The sequence below is a fragment of the Betta splendens genome, chromosome 3 (genome assembly GCF_900634795.4).
Source record: "Betta splendens chromosome 3, fBetSpl5.4, whole genome shotgun sequence".
Lineage (NCBI taxonomy): Eukaryota > Metazoa > Chordata > Actinopteri > Anabantiformes > Osphronemidae > Betta > Betta splendens.
Window position 1 is genome coordinate 12,188,593 of NC_040883.2, and position 22,054 is coordinate 12,210,646.

Below are 22,054 nucleotides of genomic sequence, written 5' to 3' on the forward strand. Positions count from 1 at the left end.
TGTCGTGTTTATCTGGGTCAAACAGCCGCCGGGTGAGTTTATCTTATCACCGACCACCTACCACCACCTCCCTGTCACTGTCAGCTGTCGCTGGTTCGCAGGACAACAGACGGTGGAAGTGGAAACACAGACGTCCACGGGTCGACTAGCGCCGAGCCCACACGAGAAACGAATCCAGCTTTCGTGTGAGGGTGTTAAAAGGTAAGTTACGCGGTGGAAAGGTGACCCCGGTTCGACTTTAACGCACCACTCCCTCTGCTCAATGGGGATGTCAACGAATGGTCATGTACCGAAACTTTCTTAGACCTGACCAAACAACCCAGATCGCACAACGCCGGGTCTGGGAGGGATTTTCAAACGCTGCCACAATAAAATGCACACAATGCATTCATATAAACACACAAATTAACATTGTACACAAACCCATTACATTAAATTCAGTTAAATAAAAACGCGTATGTAGGACGTAGGCGTTCAAGACATGTAATTTACAACAGGGTGCCAAATAGCGTCAGTAGCTTATGAAGCCGTGGTTCGTTTAGCTCGATGCTCGACTAGCTCGGTCTGACTGACAGGGTGAAAGTTGAAAGGTCGTACAAATCTAAATACTGGAGGCACGTGTAGGTTGATACGCGTAAGTTTATCAATCTAATTCTACCCAACAATTATTTTAAAAAGTAGACATAAAGCTCGGTTCATGTTTCTTGTATCCAGATGAGTGATTGGCTAAGTATTAGCTTGTTTCAACGTTAGGAAAAACGTGCTAGCTGAAGCTAGTGGTAGCATTAAACGATGACAGCAGAGTGCGTGTCCAGAGGGAAACTCGTGTTAATACATAAACACTTCTTTAAAAATGGAAGATCTTTAAAGACGCATATTTGATTATTCCATAAGCCTGGCAGAGCAGTAGTGACCATGCTCCCTAGTTGTGCCCCTCATGCTAGCAGTCGTTTTTAGAAGAAAGTGAAAAAAGTACGTTTGAAAACTTCACGTTCTGTCTAACAAAATTTCCAAATAATCTCTTAATAATCTGCATTTAAAAGTCTCATTCGCTGCTTGATGTTTTAACACTTAGTTGACAATACAATATTTCCTAATCCAGCTATGTTCATAAACTCTTGCTTGAACCTATTTACTTTTAACTGCACTAATAAGCAAAATAATAATTAACATGCCTTTAAAACCTGCATAAAACCGAACATTATGAATGTCAGAAATCTTATTTTATCTCTGTTTATCACTGTGTATGTACAGTAGAAACTGAGTGGACTTCTATATCCCTAACTCACTGTATTCAGTTTACGTTATCCTACTTAAAATAATTGACATTCCTTGGCATTCCTTTGAACTAATATTTAGGTTCTTCCATCTTGTAATTTATCTCTTTCCCGTATTCGCTTTTTTCTTGTGTCTCCAGGATTGTGGAACAGTAGCACAATCTGCAGCAATGGCTGCAATCTACTCAGGTATCCATCTAAAGCTAAAGAGTCCTCAGACTCAGTGGGAGGACAAGTTAAAACTGGCACGCTTTGCCTGGATCTCCTCCCAGTGCCTACTGCCCAATAAGGAACAGGTAAAGTTAGCAGGAGAATTATCATCATCATACTACAATCGCTTGAGGGAAAGTACAGTACAAATCAGTTAAGAAAATCAGATAACGCTCAGCATTTCCTAATTTGCTTTTTATTTAAACATCCCTCCAATCGATTTTTCCCACTGTAGGTGCTGTTAGACTGGTGTACCCATGCTCTAACAGGCTGGTACCATCAGAAGGTAGAGTTCTCTCACCATGTTTTGGAAGGTCTGTGGTGTTACCTTGATGATCTGCTTCACAGTCGGAAGCTTCATTTACATCTTAAGCAGGGAAGAAGCATCAGTCTAAGGCACAGCATGGCACAGGTACATGAAAAGCATCAGTAGAAAAGTAGAAAGGACTCATGTTGCACTTGAACCACATTGAAATAGTTTTTCTTACGTGATTGTTCTGTGTTTGTTAATGTCTATTGTCAGAGAGATTATAGCTTCAGAGATTTGAGACTAGTTTGAAGCTTCAGACCATAGCATATTCAGCTATCGCAAAAAAATAACATGTAACTAATGTTTATTTAAACTTTACAAACAGGATTTCATCATTAACAATGATTCAATGACACTCTTTTCTCTTTTTGCCTCCAGCTGCTGCTCGACCGCCTCCAGGAGTTTGCACGTGTTGACTCTAAGCCATTAGTGAGTTTGTCCACCATACTGAGTGTGTGTCAGGGCATATTCTCCTCGCCTGTTCTCTCATCGGTCTTCACCACTAAATACGAGCTTATGGTTGATCTGCTGACCAAGGCCTGCTTTTTGTCCTGCTGTGAGCTACAGCAGCCGCTGTTCACAAAACCACTTAAGTCAGAGTCTGTCACATGTCAAGATGAGATGATAACTGAGTGTTCTGCTGCTAATTTGGACTCTTTTGACCCTCCCCCCAATGATTCAGAGTTGGATAATAATTGTTTTTTGAAGCCAAAAGAAAGTCATCGTTCATCCAGTTTGTTTGAGGTCTTGCTTCAGGTGTTGTCATGCTATTTGTCAGTTCAGCGACAACAAGCCAACCCTAACAGAGTTTTTACTATGGTAACAAACCATCTGATCCAGCCATTAGTTTTACTCCGATATCTGTTGACTTCTGGGGAATTTGTATCGTCCCATACTTGTTTATGTCTCCATCAGCAACTAAGCAGAGACATTCGTGTTAAAATAGACTCTGTTCTCCAGTTAGCGCTTTTCCTGCCTGAACTCGTTGCTTCGTACAAGGAGGAGCTCCTTCCATGTAATAAGGATTCTGGAAAAGGTGGTTCTGGGGGGACAAAAGGGCCCTTGAAGCCAGTCAGTACTATAATGTCCAAATTGAGTGCTGAGGGGCATTGTGAGCCGTCCTTACACTACTCAGTGAAGTCCAGTACTTCATCTATACTGTTTAAGTTTTTTGTGGAAAGTTATGCAAAAGGAAGGGAAGAAAGTGTGGAAGAGCAGAGAATGCTGTGCTTCTACTTTTTAATCAGATTGGTCCCAGTTTTGGATCTGAATCTCAATGAACACTCACCAGGGAAAGCAGAACAGCCACCGTCTTCCCCACAGAGCTGGAGCCTGGCCCTGCTGGCTGTGGAGTCCCTGCTCAGCCAGGCGTTCTCAGCTGATATTTATAACGTAGCCGCTGACAGGATACGGCATAAAGAGGTCCAACTGAGGTTTTACAAGGCCCTGTCTCAAATGCTATTCAACCAGGCACAGCCAAGGTAATAAGCCACTAGGGTGTCACTTTTGATTTGGTTAAGCGTTTTTAAGAACTTTTGGTGTCAACAGTTCGTGTGAATAAACTTTAAAACTTGTCTTTCAGTATTCCAGTGTGGTACCGCTGTTTGAAGGTGCTGTTGAGTCTCAACCATCTGATTCTTGAACCCGACCTGGACCAGCTGTTATCTTCAGCCTGGGTTAATTCTGAATGCATGGAGGCACGGGTGCAGCGGGCCAGACAGGTTCTGACTTTATTGCCTATGTCACATGACTACTTATCACACAATATCAGACGATATCAGGCTAAGCCACTTTATCCCAACAGCTCATGGTGTGCAGTCTTCTTCAGACCTACACAAAGCTTCGTCAGCTCCCTCGCTTGTTTTCTGAGCTCCTGACTGTGATCTGTCAGCCATCTCTGGACCAACTCCGACCTCCTCTGCTCTCTGAGGCTGTCTCCACGTCCCTCAGGACTAGTCTTCTGGATACACCCCCATCTCAGTGCCTAGAGATCTGCTCACTAGTGTTGGATAGCATCAGGACACATATACTTCCTGACCTGTTAAAACAAGGAGGAGCGGAGGAGACAATGGAGATCGTTGGAGGAGGATATGATAAGGCGGAGAAAAGACTGGACCAAGAAAAAAACGATGCATCTGTCAAGCTCTTTTCCCACAGTCAGCTTCTTCATGCTGTTCTATTCAATCTGAAGAGTGTGGACAATACATCTCCTGTTCCCTTAATCAGACAGAGTCAACGTCTAATGGAGGGGATGCAGCAGCTAATCAAGGAATTACTAGAGCTTCTGTTAAAAGAAAAAAACACAAGTTCAGTACAAAAGACTCCAAAAAAAGGCAAAAAGAATTTGAAACCCAGGGAATCAGAGAGGGGAGTTCTGTGGAAACAGAAGACCCTGGAGGCTGCTCTTCTTCTTAGGTACACCTGGGTGGAAGTGGACATGTGTTTTGATATCCACTGTAGTAAATACACATCTCTTGATTCAGCCCAACTCACAGCCGCAGGGGAGACGGAGGACGGAGGTAGGGCTCCTGTCCTAGATCACATAGAGAGTCTAGTGTCTGGTAACATTCTACCAGCACCTCTCCATCCCTCACCCTCCTGCAGCCCCATGAGTTGTTTACTTCTCAAACTCCTCGTTTTACAGCAGATGAAGAAGGTTTTGTTAGATGGCACCTTACGTAGGGAGCATGGCTCTACATTGCAGTTAAACAGGGCTGCGCACTGTATTTTGGCTAAATCTGAGTTTGAGGGGAGTCTGGATGGAGAGCAGCTGTGGGACGGCCAGGTAGACAGTGTGAGTGCCACCTCCTACCGTGTAGCCCACTGGTATCTGATCACAACGAACTTGCCTTTGATTGCTCCCTACCTGAGTGAGGAAGACGTGCGCTGCTTCGCGGATGTTCTAATGAGTTCATTCCTCAGCGAGCAGCCAGTCAGAGGGGAGAACCAGCTGCCCAGCAGCCTCACTGTCTCCCTTATATCTTCACAGCTTCTCCAAAGCTCGATGCTGGCAGAGTTGCCGTCGCTTTTCTCTGCCACAGTTGGTTCCCTCACACAAAGGATTATTGGTGTCCTTGTGGCAGCACATGGACACAAGGTTTGTTCTACACTCCTAAAGTTTCAGGAAGTAGGGATCAAATCGAGTCACCCTCTGTCCAAGCCAGAGGGAAAGGAGACCATAGCTGAGGATATACTGGAGGCTTCTAAGACTGGACTAGTGTTTGTGTTGCTAAATGCTCAACAAACAAAGGAACTGATGAACACACTTAGGATCTTAACAAGTCTAAACCCAGATGGGATGAGCTCTGAGGATCTCTCCTCTATTTTCCTGCTTCTCCTCTTCGTGCTCACCTCCACCTCCCGTCTGTCAGACCAAGCTGCTTTAGATCATTGTGACCCTGGAGACGATGCTACGTTCCTGGTGCAACTGCTCAGGTTACTGACCTGCCTCATGGGAGGTAGGAACTTCCAGGGTGTTTTGAAATTCATCCATGGTGGTTCTCTGCTGCAGGCTGCCGTGTCTTCTCTCCTCTGGCACAGCAACAGTGGAAGGTTTCGAGCAACACATAGCGCTGATTGGCTGGATTTAATCAAAGCAGTGCAGGACTTCATCACAGCCTTGGTGCAATTGATTATAAACAGAAGCAGCAGTGTTAAAATAAATCTGGACCAGTTCGCCTCCTTTCTCACCAGTAAGAAAATACCAAACAGGCAAATTGTTGCATCTAGTTCAGCAGCAGCCACAAGTGAACTAAACCCAGGAGCCTCTGTCTTGTCTGTTCATCTGTTATTAGCATCACTGGCTGCTTTCTCCCAGATGCTGACTTCTAATCTGGGAAGAAGCAAACCCCTGGATCAAACGTTCACCCAAATACTCAAAAGTACAAATGCTTCACTGGGATCAGCTGTTGAGTCTGTCCTAAAGACACAGGGTGGGGTGTTCCATCAAGCCGGCCTCCTCAGCCAGGCCTTTGTTGTGAACATCGTCAGTGCCATGCTGCACTGTGAACTATCTGTGCTGTCTGTGGAGGTTGAGAACAAACTCACCCTGCAAAACATGAGCTTTTATCAGAGCTTCTGCCAGCAGATACTCAGAGAAATGAGTTCTGCACCCAGGCCTGTGGACTTCCTCGTGTCCTCCTTCAGTTTCCTGTCCACTTTCTATGAAGCAGTGGGGAGAACACGAGGGGAGGGACAGGAGGCGCGAGAAGAGGAGGAGGAGGTGGGAGGAGAAGAGCAGGATGAGCTATACATTCAGATCCTGGACAAAGTTCACAGACTGCTGACAGGTACAAGAGCTCGTTGCGTTTGAGAACAAACACAACATTCACCTGTGCACTGTGTCAGTGTTTTTATTTAATTAATTTGTCTTATTACAGATTATAGTTTAGGTTTACAACCCAGTGTTAAATTTATTCCACGATTTGTTTTGGAAAGTGTTGAAATATGTCAAATATGGTCTGTGCCTTTTATTTTGTTTAAAGGTAGACATATTACTTAGAAACACTAATCAAAATCAACAAACTGATGTACATGTTTGGCCTTTGTAAAGCATCATGTTGTTTTTATGTGTCCACTCTTGTTTTTTCCTCATCAGCTTCGTGGTTATCGTCTGCTGATGCTAGTGAGCTGGAGTCTGCTTTGAATGACCTGCTACGCCACCTTTTGGTAAAATGCACTAAAGCTCAGTTCAGCCAGCTGCTCCTGATGATCCGAGAAGGACTGGACGTGTGCAAGCTGAGGGCTGGAAACTACAAGGTGAGGCCTCTTCAGTGCAGGTGTTAAACTTTAGAAAAGATGTTGTATCATCTTGTATCAGTGATGAACCACCTCTTTCTGTTCTCTAGGAGGTGCTGTCTGCTGTAACTATCACAAAGCTGCTCTCCTCTTGTCAGTTACCTGAAGCCTGCTCTAAAGCTCTGTGGCTCATTGCACCACAGATAATATCTGCTATGGTGGTAAGAAAAAAACACTTGCTCATACTTGAACAAGCCACTCATGAAGCTTTACTCTGTAATTCACAGTAAACATTAGGAGAGATTCACACACGTGCACACCCACACACATTTGTGTGATTCAGACAGATTTGCACACTTGAATGCACAGTGAGATTTGTGAGAGCTATTGTTCAGCCGAGGAGTGGTGTCAGTCCAGTGTAGTCAGATATATATTCAGTATATTCAAGAGAAGAGGAAAGAAAAATAAGATACTCACACATGATTCCAGTATTCAGCTGTGTAGACTATATTGGAGGCCAGGATTGATGGGAGCTGATACTGATTTAGACGAGAGGCCCAGATCACCAGTCAATCACAGGGTTTGACAGATAGAGGCAGCAAGCGTCCATCTCACTGGTAATTTAGGGTTGCTGAGTCAGGTAACTGCTTGTGTCTGGGTAAGAGGAGGCAGGCGGGTGGCGGTTCTGAACCCAGAATCTGGTTTTGTGAAGTAACAGCATTAATCCCTAAGTGGAAATAGGACTGATGCGAGCAGTTCACAGGATAAAACCTTAGATTCACATCATCTGACGATTCCATATTAGTGTAGGCTGTGTAGACCATAGGAAAAGAAAGCAAAAGATGCTCAGAGCAACCTTTACAGCAGGTGTCACAGCAGTTTGTCCCTCATGCGTCGGTAATAATTGCTCTGAAGGTACACCGCGTGTGACAGATGTCTTGGGTGACTCAGCAGCCGGATGAGAAACACAGTCTGCTTGTTTCTGCTGGAATGCCGCTCCATTGTCACTTCCACTGAGGCTGCGTTGGTCAATGTGTTTATCGTGAGAGCTGCCGGGTGGAGCAGACAGGCTTCACAGCAATCTGCTTAAACACACAAACACACACAAACAGTATTTAAAACGCTTTATCATAAAGTTAACCAGCTAAGGTTTGAATATAATGTTAGATAGTCACATGTCTGTGTTTTGTTTTCGCCCTATGCTGCAGTTTTTGGTGCGATCGTCTGCTGAGGACGTCTCTCTGACTCCTGCCTTCACGGTCCCCACGGTGACGTCAGTGACGTCTCTGCTGCGGCAGGGCGAGCGCCGCTTCCCCAACCCGCACCATGTGACCTTGGTCCTTGGAGCGCTGCAGTCGGTGCCCCTGCACCATCTGACCCCAGCTGTGTACCGGTTAGCCTTCCTGTGTGTTCACGAGGCGCTGTTTGCCATCGTTCAGTGTCATCCTCAGGTAGGAAGAAACAGATGGCTCTGGGTACATAGCTTTTTAATTAGGGGAAGGAAAGCGAAAACATGTGCTGCACTACTGTGATATAAAAATGAACAAACACTGGGAATTGAAAGTTGACTTTACACGCAATTATTAACATCTCCAGAATGTGCCTGGTTTATAGTTGAGGGCAAGAGAGCCAATATTTGTTATATCCCCAGGTCAAGCTGGGCATGTGGAGTAGATGATGATGACTGGAGTAGGGTTTAACGGATAAAGAAAAGGGGAGTGTAGTTGTTTTTACAGAAGCATCTTAGATGATTTAACGAACCTGTGACACGTATTGAATCCATGAAAAATGCAGTGTGTGCCTTAAGCTCAGCTGCTCAAGCCACAGGATGCCCCAGAGGAATGTTGCTTTAAACCAGAGGATATTGCAGCTCTCAAGTGGCGCTGCAGCTGCATGAAAACCACATAATCGAGTCTTACCTAAAGAGCCCACGGAGCAGAAAAGAAAAGGCTTTTTCTCTCTTTACAAGAAACGTTTAAATAGGAATCTAGGTTCCAGTGAGATCCTTTATTCCTCTGGTGCTAATAATATAATGTTTCTTTTTTACACTACACATGTTCAGAGGTTTTTGTTAAGAAACTATGACGTAGTGGGACAAAATTGGGACACCTGGGTCAAATAAGCAGAGCAAGAACCAGCTAAGTGATGTCAGATGTCTGAGGACAGAAGACAGAAGGAGAGGAACAGGAGAGAGAGCGAAGGATGTAAAGTATGAGAGGTTTCAGCTCTTTGTGGGAAGGAGGAAACTGGGGAGGGGAGGCTGGCATGGAGCAGGCTCCAGTCCATGGAAACCCACCGTGAGCTCCAACCAGAGCTGGTGACCTCATCCTCCTCTCATTTATATTCTCTCCCTGTCCACTCTTGGCCACGAGTAGACACAGAGGCATGCACAGAAATGCAAACGTAGCTCAAGCAGGAATCCAAGATTCAATTACTGCTCATTCACTTTAAAGCTAACTTTTCATTTCCTCTTTAAACTTCTCATAAAATCTTTTAAAGTCATTACCTGTTTTTTCCGAACACTTACCTTATGTGGTTATGTTCAGTATGTATTAAGAACCATTTTCTTTGTGTAGGCTGCTGTATAGTTCAAACTGGAACAAATTTCCATAAAACTTTATTGTAAATGTTGGTTCAGTGAAGCCATCTGCTCACTGTATCTTATCTAAGAAGTAGCACTGATACAGTGGCAAGAAAGTGTTAAACATCTGCAAACTGTGATTGTGAAACAAGATCATCTCTTCACCAGTACGAACGTGTTACTTCTGTGACCTCTGTTCATGTCCAGGTGTTGCTGAATGTGGCTCCATCCTTCCTAAACGTCTTCTACCGCCTGGTGGCGTCCATCATGCAGGAGGGTCGGCAGAGAGGAGACAGTGACACAGGTGACAACTAACAGCTCAGCTGTATTCACTTAAGTGAAAGTTGGTGTTTTAGTTTTATCCTAGTCTTTGTCCATCTGTATCTGCTCAGCTGAATTTTGGCTGTCTGTGTTTGAAGGCACTGACGTCTATGTCCAGTGCTCCAGACTGGTAGAAAGGATGTACTCTCACATCGCTGCCATGGCGGAGACCTTCACCTCCCAGTCGGTCTTCATGGTAGCTCAATATGTCACCGAGCTGCAGAAGGTACACACACACACACACACACACACTTTTAGCTGTGGAAAATGGTTCTTATTCTTTCCATTTGGTTTTACAAATTGCTGAATGGAAGTGAGCATATCAACACACATAATCACACAGTCTAAGGCAAAGTCAACAGAGTTCCTCCTCCAAAACCCATCTGTGGCTTTCCACCGCCGTGAGTGACACACTTGGACTCAGACGCATTGGTTTCTGACACACTTCAGTCCTCAAACAGCTCTTAAACTGGTCCAGAATTATTATTTATTCTCGCAGCTACATGCAAACAAGCGTATATGCATGAATGGGGCAGGAGCCCAGCTGATCCTTTGATCCAGTCTACTTTGTCTGGTGGTGCGTGTTGAGCTGTCGAGGTTCAGCCGAGCACAGTGACGAAGGCGCTGACGCTCAGAAGCGCCGATGTGCAGGTATTTCCATTGGCCAGGCTGTTAATGTGAACACGTCCAGGATTACGGTAACTCCACGCTGGATGTTCCCACAGAGCAGTGAGTCATGTCTGCTCCTGTCTGCCACCAGGCTGTATTTTACATGACGCCAACCTGACTCTGCAGTTTCCAGCAGGGTCCCACTGTGCAGACATGAATGCACCCATCTATCCAGGCAGACTGACAGGTTACTGGAAAGGCTGTGGAAAAGATGTTTGGATTTCCTTGAGGTGTGAGACTCATCTAATGGCCCAAAAGGAGCATTTGCTTTGTGTTTTTATGAGTCGAAGGAAACCTAGCCCTTATATTTGATCTCTTTCCCATCATTTTTTTTTCTTCTCATAATTACCCGGCTGTTCATCCTGGACCACACTGATTAGAATGAATAACGTAAAAAGATTATGTCTAAATAAATACCTGTGGTTTGAGCTTTTGTGGCTAAGGACAAATTAGATTGTGAATAACTGAGTTTGGTGGTGATTCTATTTTATTTACTGTACATGGAAATCAGAAAAAGGCTTGTAGGTATTTAGTTAAAGAACTCTAACTAGTAAAGGCTTGTTTTCTTTCTCGGTGCAGCCCAAAATTTGGGAGGTTTACTACATATTTTGACATATGACACCATCAAGACGAAAGCCCAGTATCACTCTGTACGAGTAGGGAAGAGGGGAGAACAGGGCACTGAAGTGTTGCACGATGTGCTGGTTCCACGTCAAACAAAAAACCTGCTCTGCAGCCCAGTGTCTAACCGAGCGTCTGCCTTGTGTCTGAATATGACAGAGTCGCTACCACAAACCGTTGAACAGGTAGAGCAAAGATCATCTCGTCTCCTTTCTAACAATAAAAGTGGTTTGGTATCAGGTCGTTACGTAACCGGTGGTGTTGTTATCAAGTGCAGTCTGTGTGTAACTTAGAGGCGCTGTAGACTCTGCTCCTGTCGCACAGACTGTATCAGATCTGCCTGTGTTGAGTGTCAGACCCTCGGCGTAGAGCTCTGAGTTTACTTTTTTAGAACAATGCTTGTGCAGTAGCTTGTCCTGAGCTCACCTTAGAAGACAGGCACCATTCAGGACATCACTAGTATTTAGGAAGCTAATCCCTGCACAATCCTGAGAGGCAGGACTATAACTCCAGTACAGATACAATAAGAGAAATCTGCTGGTGAGCCCTGAAAATGTTGCCTTCTGCTCATCATCCTGAAACGTTGAAAATGTTAAATCACATGTGGAAAAACATATTATTTTAGAGACAGACCTCTAACTGATCTGCATCCTCCTGTCTGACTGGCGTATTTGCGTCTGCAGGTCACTCTGCGACCGGACGTTAAGCTGCATCTCACCGAGGGGATCTATCAGATCCTGGACCTGTGCGTGGAGCAGGACATCAAGTTTGTGCTGGCCGGCCTGCCGACGGGGGTCAGGGAGGTGTTCAACGAGCTGTACGCCAGCTACACCCATTACCACAAGGCCCAGAGGCAAGGAGAGGACAAATACACAGTTTGAACGAGCCCCAGCTTAGCTAAATCACAATAAATGTCTTATGTGGAAGAACTATGTTTATGTGCAATTCCTGGCTTTGTTATTGAAAATGAAGATATTTAATCAAGCAGAAATAGTTAAATAGAGGAAAATTGACTTGTGCATTATGAATTTGTGTGCTTTATATTCAGTCATTTCATTTTGCAGATAAATTTACGCTCAGCCAGTCGCAGTGTGTTGAGCACGGGGATCAAACCGGGCACTGATGCGTTGAGCATTTTAGCCAAAACACAAATCACTTTTATCTACCGAGGAAACCGCATTATATGCATTATATATAAATGAGGAAGTGTGGGCTGAACCGTGACATCCTGCTGATTAGCGCTGCCTCATCTGGAGAGCATAGATAGCACATATGGAGTAGGGGACTGGCCTGTTCCCTTTTTAAACCTCTTAGCCTAAACACACATTGTCCCTTTTCAACCACATCAACTACAGGTAATGTCCAGAATCAGATTTAGTTATATCAGGACATGTTGGACCTGAGACCAATTGAATAAAAATAAATAAAAGAACATTCCAGTGGGCGTTGTGTGCTTCACTGGCTGCAGCAGCCTCTGAATGTCTGCCTTTCTCCATCAGCTGATGAGGGAGAAGTTCTTCTCTTCACCAGTGAAGGTGTAAATCCGTCCTTGCAGCGCCTCGAGCAGAAGCGCTGTCGTCCCAGTAGCATCTCTGTTCACAAACCGCTCTGACAGTTTCCTCTGTTTTACTCTGAATAGATTTAATGAGCTGTTGATTCACGGGCTGGCAGCGAGTGACAGCTCTGGCTTTTCATGCTGTAAACTGATCCGTTAAACTGACATTGTTTGTAAACACTGATGCGAAAAATAAAGTTAGAAACAAGCCGAGCCTTTTAGGAATATTATAAAAATGTACATTATGACTGAACTGGGTGCAGAAGATAACAAGGTGCAGCTTTGAAGCATTGAAGGTGGAAATATTTATGCAGAATTTCAGAGCTTGGGTTTTTAAAATTCGTCAAAACACTTTTTCAGCCACATTAGTAGATGTAGCTGTCAGGAATATAAATATACTTTAGCGTAGTGAAGATAGTAAATAAAATGGACAGTCGGCCACTAAGCCTGCATGAGCATGTTATGGGTTTGATCCACGCTGAAAGCTCTTTTTTTCTTTTTACAGCTGACAGTGTTTTGGCACAAGGATTATGTAAATGAATGTAAATGGAAAGTTGTTTATAAAGCCCTGTTTTTTTTTTCAAAGAGCCTTTTGCTGCAGTAAAAGCTCCACAAATTAGACATTTATTCAACAGAAAAGCGCTTGAACACTGAACACTATTTATTTTCAGTCTTCTGTCCCGTCTGTTGCTACAAACCTTTATGCGACTGACATCCGAAGCATCTGAGCGGTCCAGGAAGCGAAGCTCTCTGCTAATGACATCAACCAAAGCTAATTGGAGTCAGGAGTCAGCGAACCTGGAGACCAGACAGTGAAACCTGTGTGGGTGTGTGGGTTGGAGCTGCTTTGATTTATGGAAACACTCAGACGTGTTCGGGTTTTCTAAAAGGCTCGGGATTGGGAGTCGTTCATCAGACATCAGAGAGTCGACATACAGGATTTGTTGCTCTTTAAACTAAGTTTATATAAATGTAGATGAATTGATTTGAGATTTTAGGGTTCAGCTGAAATGACATATCATAGCAAGCGACCTGAGGACGTCACTGCGGTCAGTTAACATCTCCTGTGAGTTCAATAAACACAGATGCGTGTGCAATATCAATAAAGTTCTTCAAAGCTCAGGCTTTACCCCCAGTAAATGATGCAGTGGAACGACGTCCTCGTGCTGAAAAGGCCTGATAGAGCTCCAACCTGTAAACGTTTAATGGGGAACTCAGAAAAGGTCATAACTGTGTTTTATTAACTTGTGTTCCAGCACCAAAGCTGAACCATTGCCTCATTAAAGTGCCGATTCTTCCAGTTTGGGTGGTTTGGTTTGTGCTAATGCTCTGGAAGTGGCTGGGCCTTTAATTTGTCTCCATGGCAACAGACGTTCATTGACATTAGACAAGACATTAAGACTCTATTGGATTCTCAACAAACAATCATCACCTGAAGTAAAAAAAATAATGAAGCAGAACATTTAAGTTTAAATCACTTTCATAACATAGCATAACATAAATAACTCGCATCCCAGGACGCGTCATGTGACATTGGCACTCCCTCGTTCAGAGGGGCTCTAAGTAGGAGTTGCTCAGATTAGGGGAATTATGCAGCTACAACCGAGCGACCCTGGTGAAGGCGCCAGCTGGGCCACTGCGTCTAAACCTGAGCATTAAAAAATAAATGAAGTATGCGTTAGGTCGAGCTACAACTAGAGTTAGTGGAGACAGATAAGCAGCAAAATGTCAGGAAGTGTGTAGTTTGATTCATAACATTTAGATGTTCTTAATTATAATATGTGCAGAGAAATGTCATATCACAAAAAGAGACAATTTACCACATGAAATAAACAAAAATGCCCTAATTTCTGCATTAAAACTGTGTGCGATCCCACCGAGACTAAAAAGTCTGCAGGGCCTTAGAGCGGCAGAAATGAGCAAAAGTCAGTGGGTTTGAGATTCAGACGACCTGTCACTGCTCAAATAGATTCTCTACAGTCTGCAGCCGCAACATCAGCTCAGGCAAATCTCTAAAACTACGAGGTCTAGTTCGTGTTCAGTCGGCTTCAACCTGCCTCTGACATTTTTCATTCTATCAGTGAGTAAAATGTGATTTTTGACTGGAGGGCAAAATGCTCCACAGTCCAAATAAGAAATTCTTTCAATGCGCTCGCTGTGCCTTTTCCTCCAAAGAGCGTCCCAGTGGTATTACACACAGTCTCACACACATATATTCATTGCTGCTCCTGCTACGGTGGTCTGAGGGGAGGCTGCGTGTGTTACCTACAGGAGCGAGAACGGCTGGAAGGAGCGAGAGAGGTAAAAGAGCTGTTTATCTGTCGCCCTTTGCCTCAGAAGCCTTGAATGACGGTTGCGAGGCTCTCGCGTTACTCCTCAGGAGTCAGTGTGTGCTAGAAGTAGACACACACACACACACACACACACACACAAAGCATCCTTGTTGTGAAACTCACCTTAAACAGAAGGTTTATTACTGTTCAAGCTAAACGCTCATGGTGTAAATGTAAACAAAGGACTCAACAGCTGTTTCTTTTAGATGAAGGCTGAAACATTTATTAGATTGAGAGACAGAGCTTAGAATAAAAACAGCTGATTTATTGCAGGAGAGTGTGTGTTATTTTTATGCAGAATACAGAGGGCAGACCTCATATGAGGGACAGGATGATGAAGAATTAAGCTTCTTCTGGGGCCCAACATCTGGAGCACAGGCCTGAGATTTAGGACGATGGAGCAGGGAGAGGTCGAGGGAATGAGGAGCAATAGGAAATAAGCAGAAAGTGACATGTTGTGAGCCCTCCAGGTAGCCTGTGTGCCTTCTACGTGCTGGCCCCGGAACAAAAGCGAGCAGGGCGACGTCGACCCGCCCGTTTGCTCCCCTTTAACCCGGGTTAAGCGCGTCTGGCGCCCCCGCCGGCGCATCTCCGGCGCGGAACCGAAATCATTGAGCGCCACAATCACGGATCGTCTTTCTCAGCTGCCGCGGCCACATGACTGCGTTTTCTACAGCGCTCATTTCCTACCGGGACTGTCTCCACCCCCTCCGACCTGCCTCGGCGCGGAACCGCACGGCACGGACTCGCTGCCAGCCCCGGCCCTCCTCCAGGGCTGCGTGAGCCGGTGTTTGATTGGATTAGAGCCGGCTAGCCTTTGCCCTCTCACCCCGCTGATGGTGGCTGGCAGCTTCCTGCTCCCGTCGCTCCCCTCGACCGATCGACCCACCGACCGACGAAGCCCTGCCGAAGCCGCGCGGCGAAGCGCCCTGCACGGACAGCCAGCCGACCGGGACGACACGCAGCAGCCGGAGCCGAACCGGAGCGCGACGACCGCGGCGGCCATGCGGAGGAAATCGAGGATATTGTTGTGCTTCGCGGTGCTGTGGGTGCTGGGGATCGCCTACTACTTCTACTCGGGGACGGCGATGAGTCGGAAGGTAGGGCTTGCGTTCCTCGACTGCCTTCTGCGGCCGCACGCGCCCCCCGCGTCCGTCCGTCTGGCTGTTTTTCTCGTAGCACAAAGCGAAGATGGAGCGGTGTGATTTTTTTTTTTGACGCTGTCGTGTCCCCCTTTCTTCCTCCTCTCGGGGAGGAGGAGGAGGGGGGGTCGCGTTCGCTGCTGCACCGACGGTGTGAGGCGTGCGATAAAGGCCCAGCTGGTGTCGGCGTGCGGGAGGCAGCGGTTCGGGGAGATCAGTGCGGTGCCGCGCGGTGCGGTGCCGTGCGGTGCCGTGCGGTGCTGGCCGGCGCCGGCGTGCGCAGACCTCCCGCTGCGCCGCCCCGCGTCGGCCGGCCCGTCCAAAGCCGTTAATGCGGGAGCAACGACGCGGACGGGTCGGTCTCGTGGACGGTGTGAGCCGGCGGCCGGGCTCGCGGGGCCGGAGGGGTTTCAGCCCGAAGAGCGCGTCAGCGCAGGAGCAGGAAGTGTGCGGATCGGCGCCGGGTTTCGGCACCGACGGCCGCTTTAGAAGCGACCCAAAGCCTCGGTTCGGCTGCGAGACGAACTAAACGCGTTCAGCTCCAAAGCTGCGGGGTCCCGGTTTTCTGCTAGTGTGCAAAACTTTATTAAGGAAGCAGAGCCTACGTGGGTGCAGTTCACAGCCCCCACGAATCCTACAATGTTGGGTTTATGCGTAAAAGACCAAGTGTTGTAATATTTCATCTGATAGAAAATATGATAATGATATTTTTAAAGAACAATCACACATTTGGAGCCTCCGGTTTTTCATATGTGACATCAAGCTGTTAATTTTAACTTAAGTTAAAAAACATACATTTTTTTTTTAGTTTTGTAAGGAATGACTTTAGTGGTCCTGGACTTGAAGGCCTTTGAGGCCAGTAGTGATGATCAGTAAGGCCGTCCTCATGCAGGTCTGTGCGTGCAGTGCCCTGTCGTGCGTGAACTGTCAGCTAAATATCCTCCAGCTGTTCTTGTGCACAGTCACAATCCCAACGCGCTGCACGTCTCTGGGTCCTGTAACGCCTTGGTCTAAGTGTGTGTGTGTGTGTGTGTGTGTGTGCGTTTGGCTGAGGCTTGTGCACACAGTGCGCTGCCTCCAGATTTGCTGTTTGTGAAGGTCCTGTGTGTGTTCCACCTGTCTCGCGTCTTGTCCTATCTGTCTCCCAGCGTTTGCTTTCTCCTCTCAATCGTTCCTCTCCCGTTCCCATTAGGCTGATAGCTGGATAAGGGGTCAAAGTGACACTAAGCAACCTTCCCTGGAGGTGAATTAATACTCGGCACCTGGCTGTATTTGGACTCAGAGGTGGAGTCAGTTTAAACAAACGTGCTGCAGACGTGTTGTTTGCACTGCAGCGTCAGAATGGGTTAAACTGCAGTCAAGGTGATCTGAACCTCATGTGGCGACTGACTTCACTCCTGTGCTCCTCAAACTTCAGATCATCGATTTCTGCTCCATTAATGACTATCATTTGTAAATGCGAATGGTCGACGGCCATTATTCATGAACCAGTGTTGGAAGATGAATATTTCCTGGAGAAGTCCCGTTTAAAAGTGTGATTCACAAGTTTGTGCATTTAGTCATCGGTCGGGTTTGAAATAGTAGCGATCACGCGTAGAAGCGAATGCGTCCGCGTAGCTCATCGCGCTCACACCAACCGTCGCCGGACTCCTTCAAGCTGCTCCTACTGCTCGCAGATCCACACGCGGCCGTGTCGTCTCTGCGCTGGATTCATTCTGACACCCTCACGGGTTCCAAAATAAATTCCCACTTTGAGAAAAGCTGCTCTGCGCAGAGCGGCAGCGCTCCGCGGGGCTCCAACAGCCACGGGTGTTTGGGCCGCGCTCGAAGGACACAGCGCGCCCTCTCCCGTAAACCGCCACGGGCCAGAATCCCGAGTTACGGCGCGAACCTGAACGCAACGTTCCTCGCGTCCAGCTCCCAGGCTCCAGAATCCTTCCTACATTTACTGTGACGCCTCATTTCTGCCCCCTTTTTATGCAGCATGGTGAATAAAGTACGACTCCTATGTGAAAGTAAAAGTTTCTTCCTCTCCTTCCACATTAATTATGTAAAATGACAGGAGGCCTTGGCAGAGAACCAGCCACTGGACGCGCTAGACCCGCGTATCGGTACCTGCGGGGTTGTAAGAAGGAGGGTAGTGTTGCAAACATGAGCCTGCTGCCTCCCCAGGACGCCCCATTAAAGTCTTCATGTTGGACAGAGCTCTGAGGGTTTTTTTCTTCTCGGTGTTGAGTCTCCCTTCCTGCTAATCAGCTGTGAGCTGGGAGCTAAGTGGCAGGTACAGGAGGGTGGCACCGAAACACAGGAAACAACGAGGGCTGCAGAGAAGCTTGTTTGAGCAAAGCTGTGGACCCGAGATAATGGGACTGAGTGGTGGCGCTGGTGTATGGGACTAATGGGTCCAGGGAGGTTGAGAGGCCTGAAAACCATATAACCTTTGTCATCTTATCACGTCCTTGCGATTGGGGGCTTTGCAGAGCGCTGGCCGGGTTTTTCCTCCCAGTGCAGTCACTGGCTCCGAATGTGAAAACCAGAGGACAGTTTGATTGGGAGCGACTGGTGCTACAGTTTTGATAAGCTGGTAAAACATCAGTCAGTTGAGCACTGGCCGGTCCAGAAGCGGTGAGGTCCGGCTCGGCCTCGCTGGCTCCGACTGTAGATTTCCAGTTTCAAAGCGGCGTCCTGTCTTGCGTTTCTGTTCTAAACACAGTTGCCTCATCTGGATAAAAGACCTGTGGCTTTCGAAACCACTCGAGGCCTCGGCGGCTCAATATGTTTATGACGCGGGACGCCGGCGTAATGTTAGCCGGCGAGCACAGCCATTATTACTAACCAAGTAAATGCACAGAGCAAAGGCTGCGTCGATAAAAAGCTCCGATTCAGCAGGGATCCCCGGGAGCCGAGTCCTTTTCAAACGCACAGCCTTTATTTCAAGTATAGACAGTGTGTGTGTGTGTGTGTGTGTGTGTGTGTGTGTGTGTGTGGGTGCGATTGTTTTAAGTGATGATCACTTCTGTCGGATGCTCGACGGATGAAGACTCCGACGGCGAAGGAGGCGTCGCGCCGCTGTTGTTTTGATTCAGTTTCTGAGGTTTAATTCAATTATAACCCTCGTTGGAAGTGAGGAACGGCGAGACGATGCTGACGCAGCCAGTGAGATGATGCCTTGCTCAGAGGCACAGGGAAGTACGTTCCCAGTTGGACAATGTGAGGAATTAAATGTTTGCTAGACCTGTTTCAGCAAAGTCTTGAATTAGATTCTACGTTTGAAATTTTGTTTGTCACAAATCGAATAGTTTTCGAATAGACTAAATTTAATTTTCATGGAAACCTTTGCGTCGCTGGAGTCTGAGCAGCCAAACATGCGAATGAGAGTCTGATCTTGTGTCGTCTCTGCGACGTGACAGCTCCTGAGGCCGCTCGGCGTGGGCGACGTTCCCCTCATTCGCATTCTTTATCTTCCAGGGATCAGCGCTGCTTGAGGGTGATGACACGCGGCCTTTTGATCCGTCCCGTAGTTTTAAAGGCTCCGCGTGTTTGTCCTTGGAACGTTGGTCGCCTGGTATCGACAGCCGTGGAAGGAGCTCGTGACGCCGACGCGACTCTTAAATTAGCCAGGGGTCCGCAGCTGATGGAGATCTGACAGGAGCAGATGCTAATTCTGCTGGAGATATTTAGAATCGCAGAGTAGAAGTCAGACGCTCGCCGTTATCGACCTCCTTCCCGAATTAATCTGCCACCGGTTCCGCTGCGAAGCGCACGCGTGCCATGGGAGGTCAGTCGGAGCAGGGTTTTAGCAAATGATCAATTACACAGTTTAATGGAAAAACGGAGGAAGAATGATGAGATGGGCGAGCGAAAGAGAGCGAGCGAACCCCGAACAGGAGAACCGTGCGTCCTGTTTGGCAGCTCGTGTTTGGCGGTCGGGAGGAGTCGGTCCTGATGAGATGAAGGCATCAGTTTAGTCTCGCACGTGATGCACATCCGTGTCCGTGGCCACTGAGAGGCTCGGGGTGGTTTAACACATCAGCATGTGGCATCTGGAAGCTGCCTTTTGACGCTGTAATAAAAATGACTGGTTCTGTTCTGTGGCTGGAGTTGTGTGTAGGATGAAGACGGTCCAGTCCGTTTCTTCCAGCAGCTGAGGGACGGTTCCTCTGCTCGGACTTTATTTAACGGCGCCGTGAAACCGTCTGCTTCAGCATATGCATCAGGCGACAGCGTTTTAGCTCAACCTGTTTGTGAGGATGCAGGATCTCCGCCTTGATGCTCCATCTGCCCAGCGCCGAGCTGTGTGTAGTTGCTGTGTTACAACATCGATCTGGCGCGGAGCAGATTGAGGTGCGAGCAGACGCTCCCGTACCCCCCTGCATGAACCCTGATCCACGGAGCGTGCTTGTGCATATGGAGGCCGGGCCTGTTTGTTATCCAGTGTGTGGGCTCAGCACCACTTCCTGGGTTTCTAGTTTTGCCTTTCTGTATGTTTACATGTCTCTGTTTGTTTACAAAGTGGAAAGTTTTGCTTTCAACTGACAATATTGTGGATCCCGTTGAAATAAAAGTTGAAAGATTTTTCCAGAGTATATTTCTAGCTTGACTAACCGACCTACGAAGGTCAGTTAAGGGTCAAGTCAAGGATGTGGAGAAGGCGACACGTGAGGTTGCTGAGCTGATCCTGAACGTCTTTGTCCTGCACACGTGCGTTCATAGAGAGTCTACACTGGATAGAATAGAATAGAATAAAATAGAATAGAATACCCTTTATTATTATTATTATTATTATTATTATTATTAGCTGGGCTCTTGGTGCAAACAGACAATACAGTAGAGGAAGAGAATCTATACACACACACACACACACACACACAGAAATAGTCACACGTCTTCCACTGGTCACGGTCACATTCTTTGTCTACACATAATAATCTGGTTGTGTTGGTGTTATGTATTGTTTAGGAGTCTTGTGGCCGAGGGCCTAACTGGTTTTCAGCCTGTGTGTTTGGCTTTTTATGCTCTGGGCCCTTCACTCCCCCGCCCTCGGGGGAGTGAAGGGTGCGAGTCCTCTTTTAGGATCTTCCTGGTTCTGTTGAGGCACCGGGACTTTGCCTCGTCTTCCAGTGGGATCAAGGAGCTGCCGATGGTTCTGTGGCCTGTATTTATTGCCCTCTGTGGGACTTTCCTGTCCGCAGCCGTTGAACTGGCGTACTGTGATGCAGTAGGCAGCAGCTTTTCATTCACCTGGGTTTTCTGCAGGTCCCTGAGGAAGTGGAGTCTCTATTGAGGCTTTAATCACCAGAGACGTGTTGGTTTTCCGGGCGAGGTCCTGGCTGATGTGAACTCCCAGGAATTTGAAGGAGGAGACTCACACCACACTGTCCCCCTTGATGTAGAGAGGGTCCAGTTGTTCTCCTTTGTCTCGCTGGTGATTAGATGTAGATCGTTTGCAGAAACATTCTGGAGACGAATCAGACCCCGTAAGAAACGGCCTCAAACCCAATTCAGGACGTTTGTGTGTTTTCCCACTAGCTTCTGTGCAGCCAGTGATATTTTTTAAAAATGGAACAATTGTCCAAATAATGAGCGGTCGGCTGCCAAAGTGGTGGCTCCATGTTTTAAACACTGCTCTGGTGGGAGGTGTTAATTTCTCACCCTGCGTCACACCGTGGCCGTTCAATAACGAACCGCTTCCGTTCTGTGGACAAAACCTCCACCGACGACAGACGCGCTTAAAGTTGAGGGAATATACATTTCTCCATGCAAGTTAGCGGCTTTCATTCATGCAGATCATGCTTTAAGTCAAACATGTGACCCGGGCCCTCGTCGGCGCTTGACCTTTGACCCTCGTAGCCCCGCCAGGCCGTCGGCTGCAGGGAACACGCTCGTAAAAGCTCTGTGAAGACTGAAGCGTTATTGACAGATGCTAGTGAAGGAGCAGCTCGTAAAGTGTCCCAACCATGTGTTGAAATGGGCTGAAATAGAAAGCGGTTGCGCTGACTGGTCTGTTCCAGTTGTGTTGAAACAAGAAGGGACCAGATTGAGGCTGGAGGTGAAGTCACATCAGAGCCCCGATTTCATCCACAGGATGATGGATGACGTGGGTGAAATTCATAATTAGAGCACTTCTGTTGGTGTCTGGGTGCTGTTCCAGCCACAGCCCGTCCGGCTGACTTTCTCCATGGGGTTTCTCTCCTCTCAGACACGTCAGCACATTCAGGGTTTTATTTGTGTGTGTCAGATGGTCCAGTGTTAATAAATCAACCCATTGCACAATTTAGCAGCACACAAACGTTTCTCC

At 47.0% G+C, this 22,054-nt stretch overlaps 2 protein-coding genes across 4 annotated transcripts in view; both read left to right on the forward strand.

The window, feature by feature from the left end:
• Positions 1-77: 77 nt before the first annotated feature.
• Positions 78-12,489, forward strand: urb2 (URB2 ribosome biogenesis homolog). 2 transcript variants are annotated; one of them, XM_029144116.3, is made up of 12 exons: positions 78-201; positions 1,418-1,573; positions 1,723-1,899; positions 2,176-3,278; positions 3,380-3,518; positions 3,602-6,086; positions 6,395-6,555; positions 6,645-6,755; positions 7,743-7,985; positions 9,323-9,419; positions 9,535-9,662; positions 11,410-12,489. In XM_029144116.3, exons 2-12 carry the CDS (start codon positions 1,448-1,450, stop codon positions 11,605-11,607), a joined length of 4,968 nt encoding a protein of 1,655 aa, XP_028999949.1. In that variant the 5' UTR covers positions 78-201; positions 1,418-1,447; the 3' UTR covers positions 11,608-12,489. The 2 variants fall into 2 exon arrangements, with proteins under 2 accessions (XP_028999949.1, XP_028999948.1); XM_029144115.3 differs by lacking the exon at positions 78-201 and adding an exon at positions 496-634.
• A 2,731-nt stretch (positions 12,490-15,220) lies between these two features.
• Positions 15,221-22,054, forward strand: part of galnt2 (UDP-N-acetyl-alpha-D-galactosamine:polypeptide N-acetylgalactosaminyltransferase 2) — a 34,895-nt gene continuing 28,061 nt past the window's right edge. The window contains exon 1 of one of the 2 annotated variants that reach the window (XM_029144779.3): positions 15,221-15,714. In XM_029144779.3, coding sequence (XP_029000612.1) covers positions 15,451-15,714 — 264 coding nt within the window. In that variant the 5' untranslated portion in view covers positions 15,221-15,450. The remainder of the gene's footprint in view (positions 15,715-22,054) is intronic. The other variant, XM_029144780.3, reaches the window with a different exon arrangement.

Bases quoted from the DNA above. Each gene is read 5' to 3' on its own strand.
- urb2 (XM_029144116.3), top strand. From the start codon at position 1,448: ATGGCTGCAATCTACTCAGGTATCCATCTAAAGCTAAAGAGTCCTCAG. The intron at 1,574-1,722 runs GTAAAGTTAGCA...TTCCCACTGTAG, and splicing joins TACTGCCCAATAAGGAACAG to GTGCTGTTAGACTGGTGTAC. The intron at 9,420-9,534 runs GTGACAACTAAC...CTGTGTTTGAAG, and splicing joins GAGAGGAGACAGTGACACAG to GCACTGACGTCTATGTCCAG.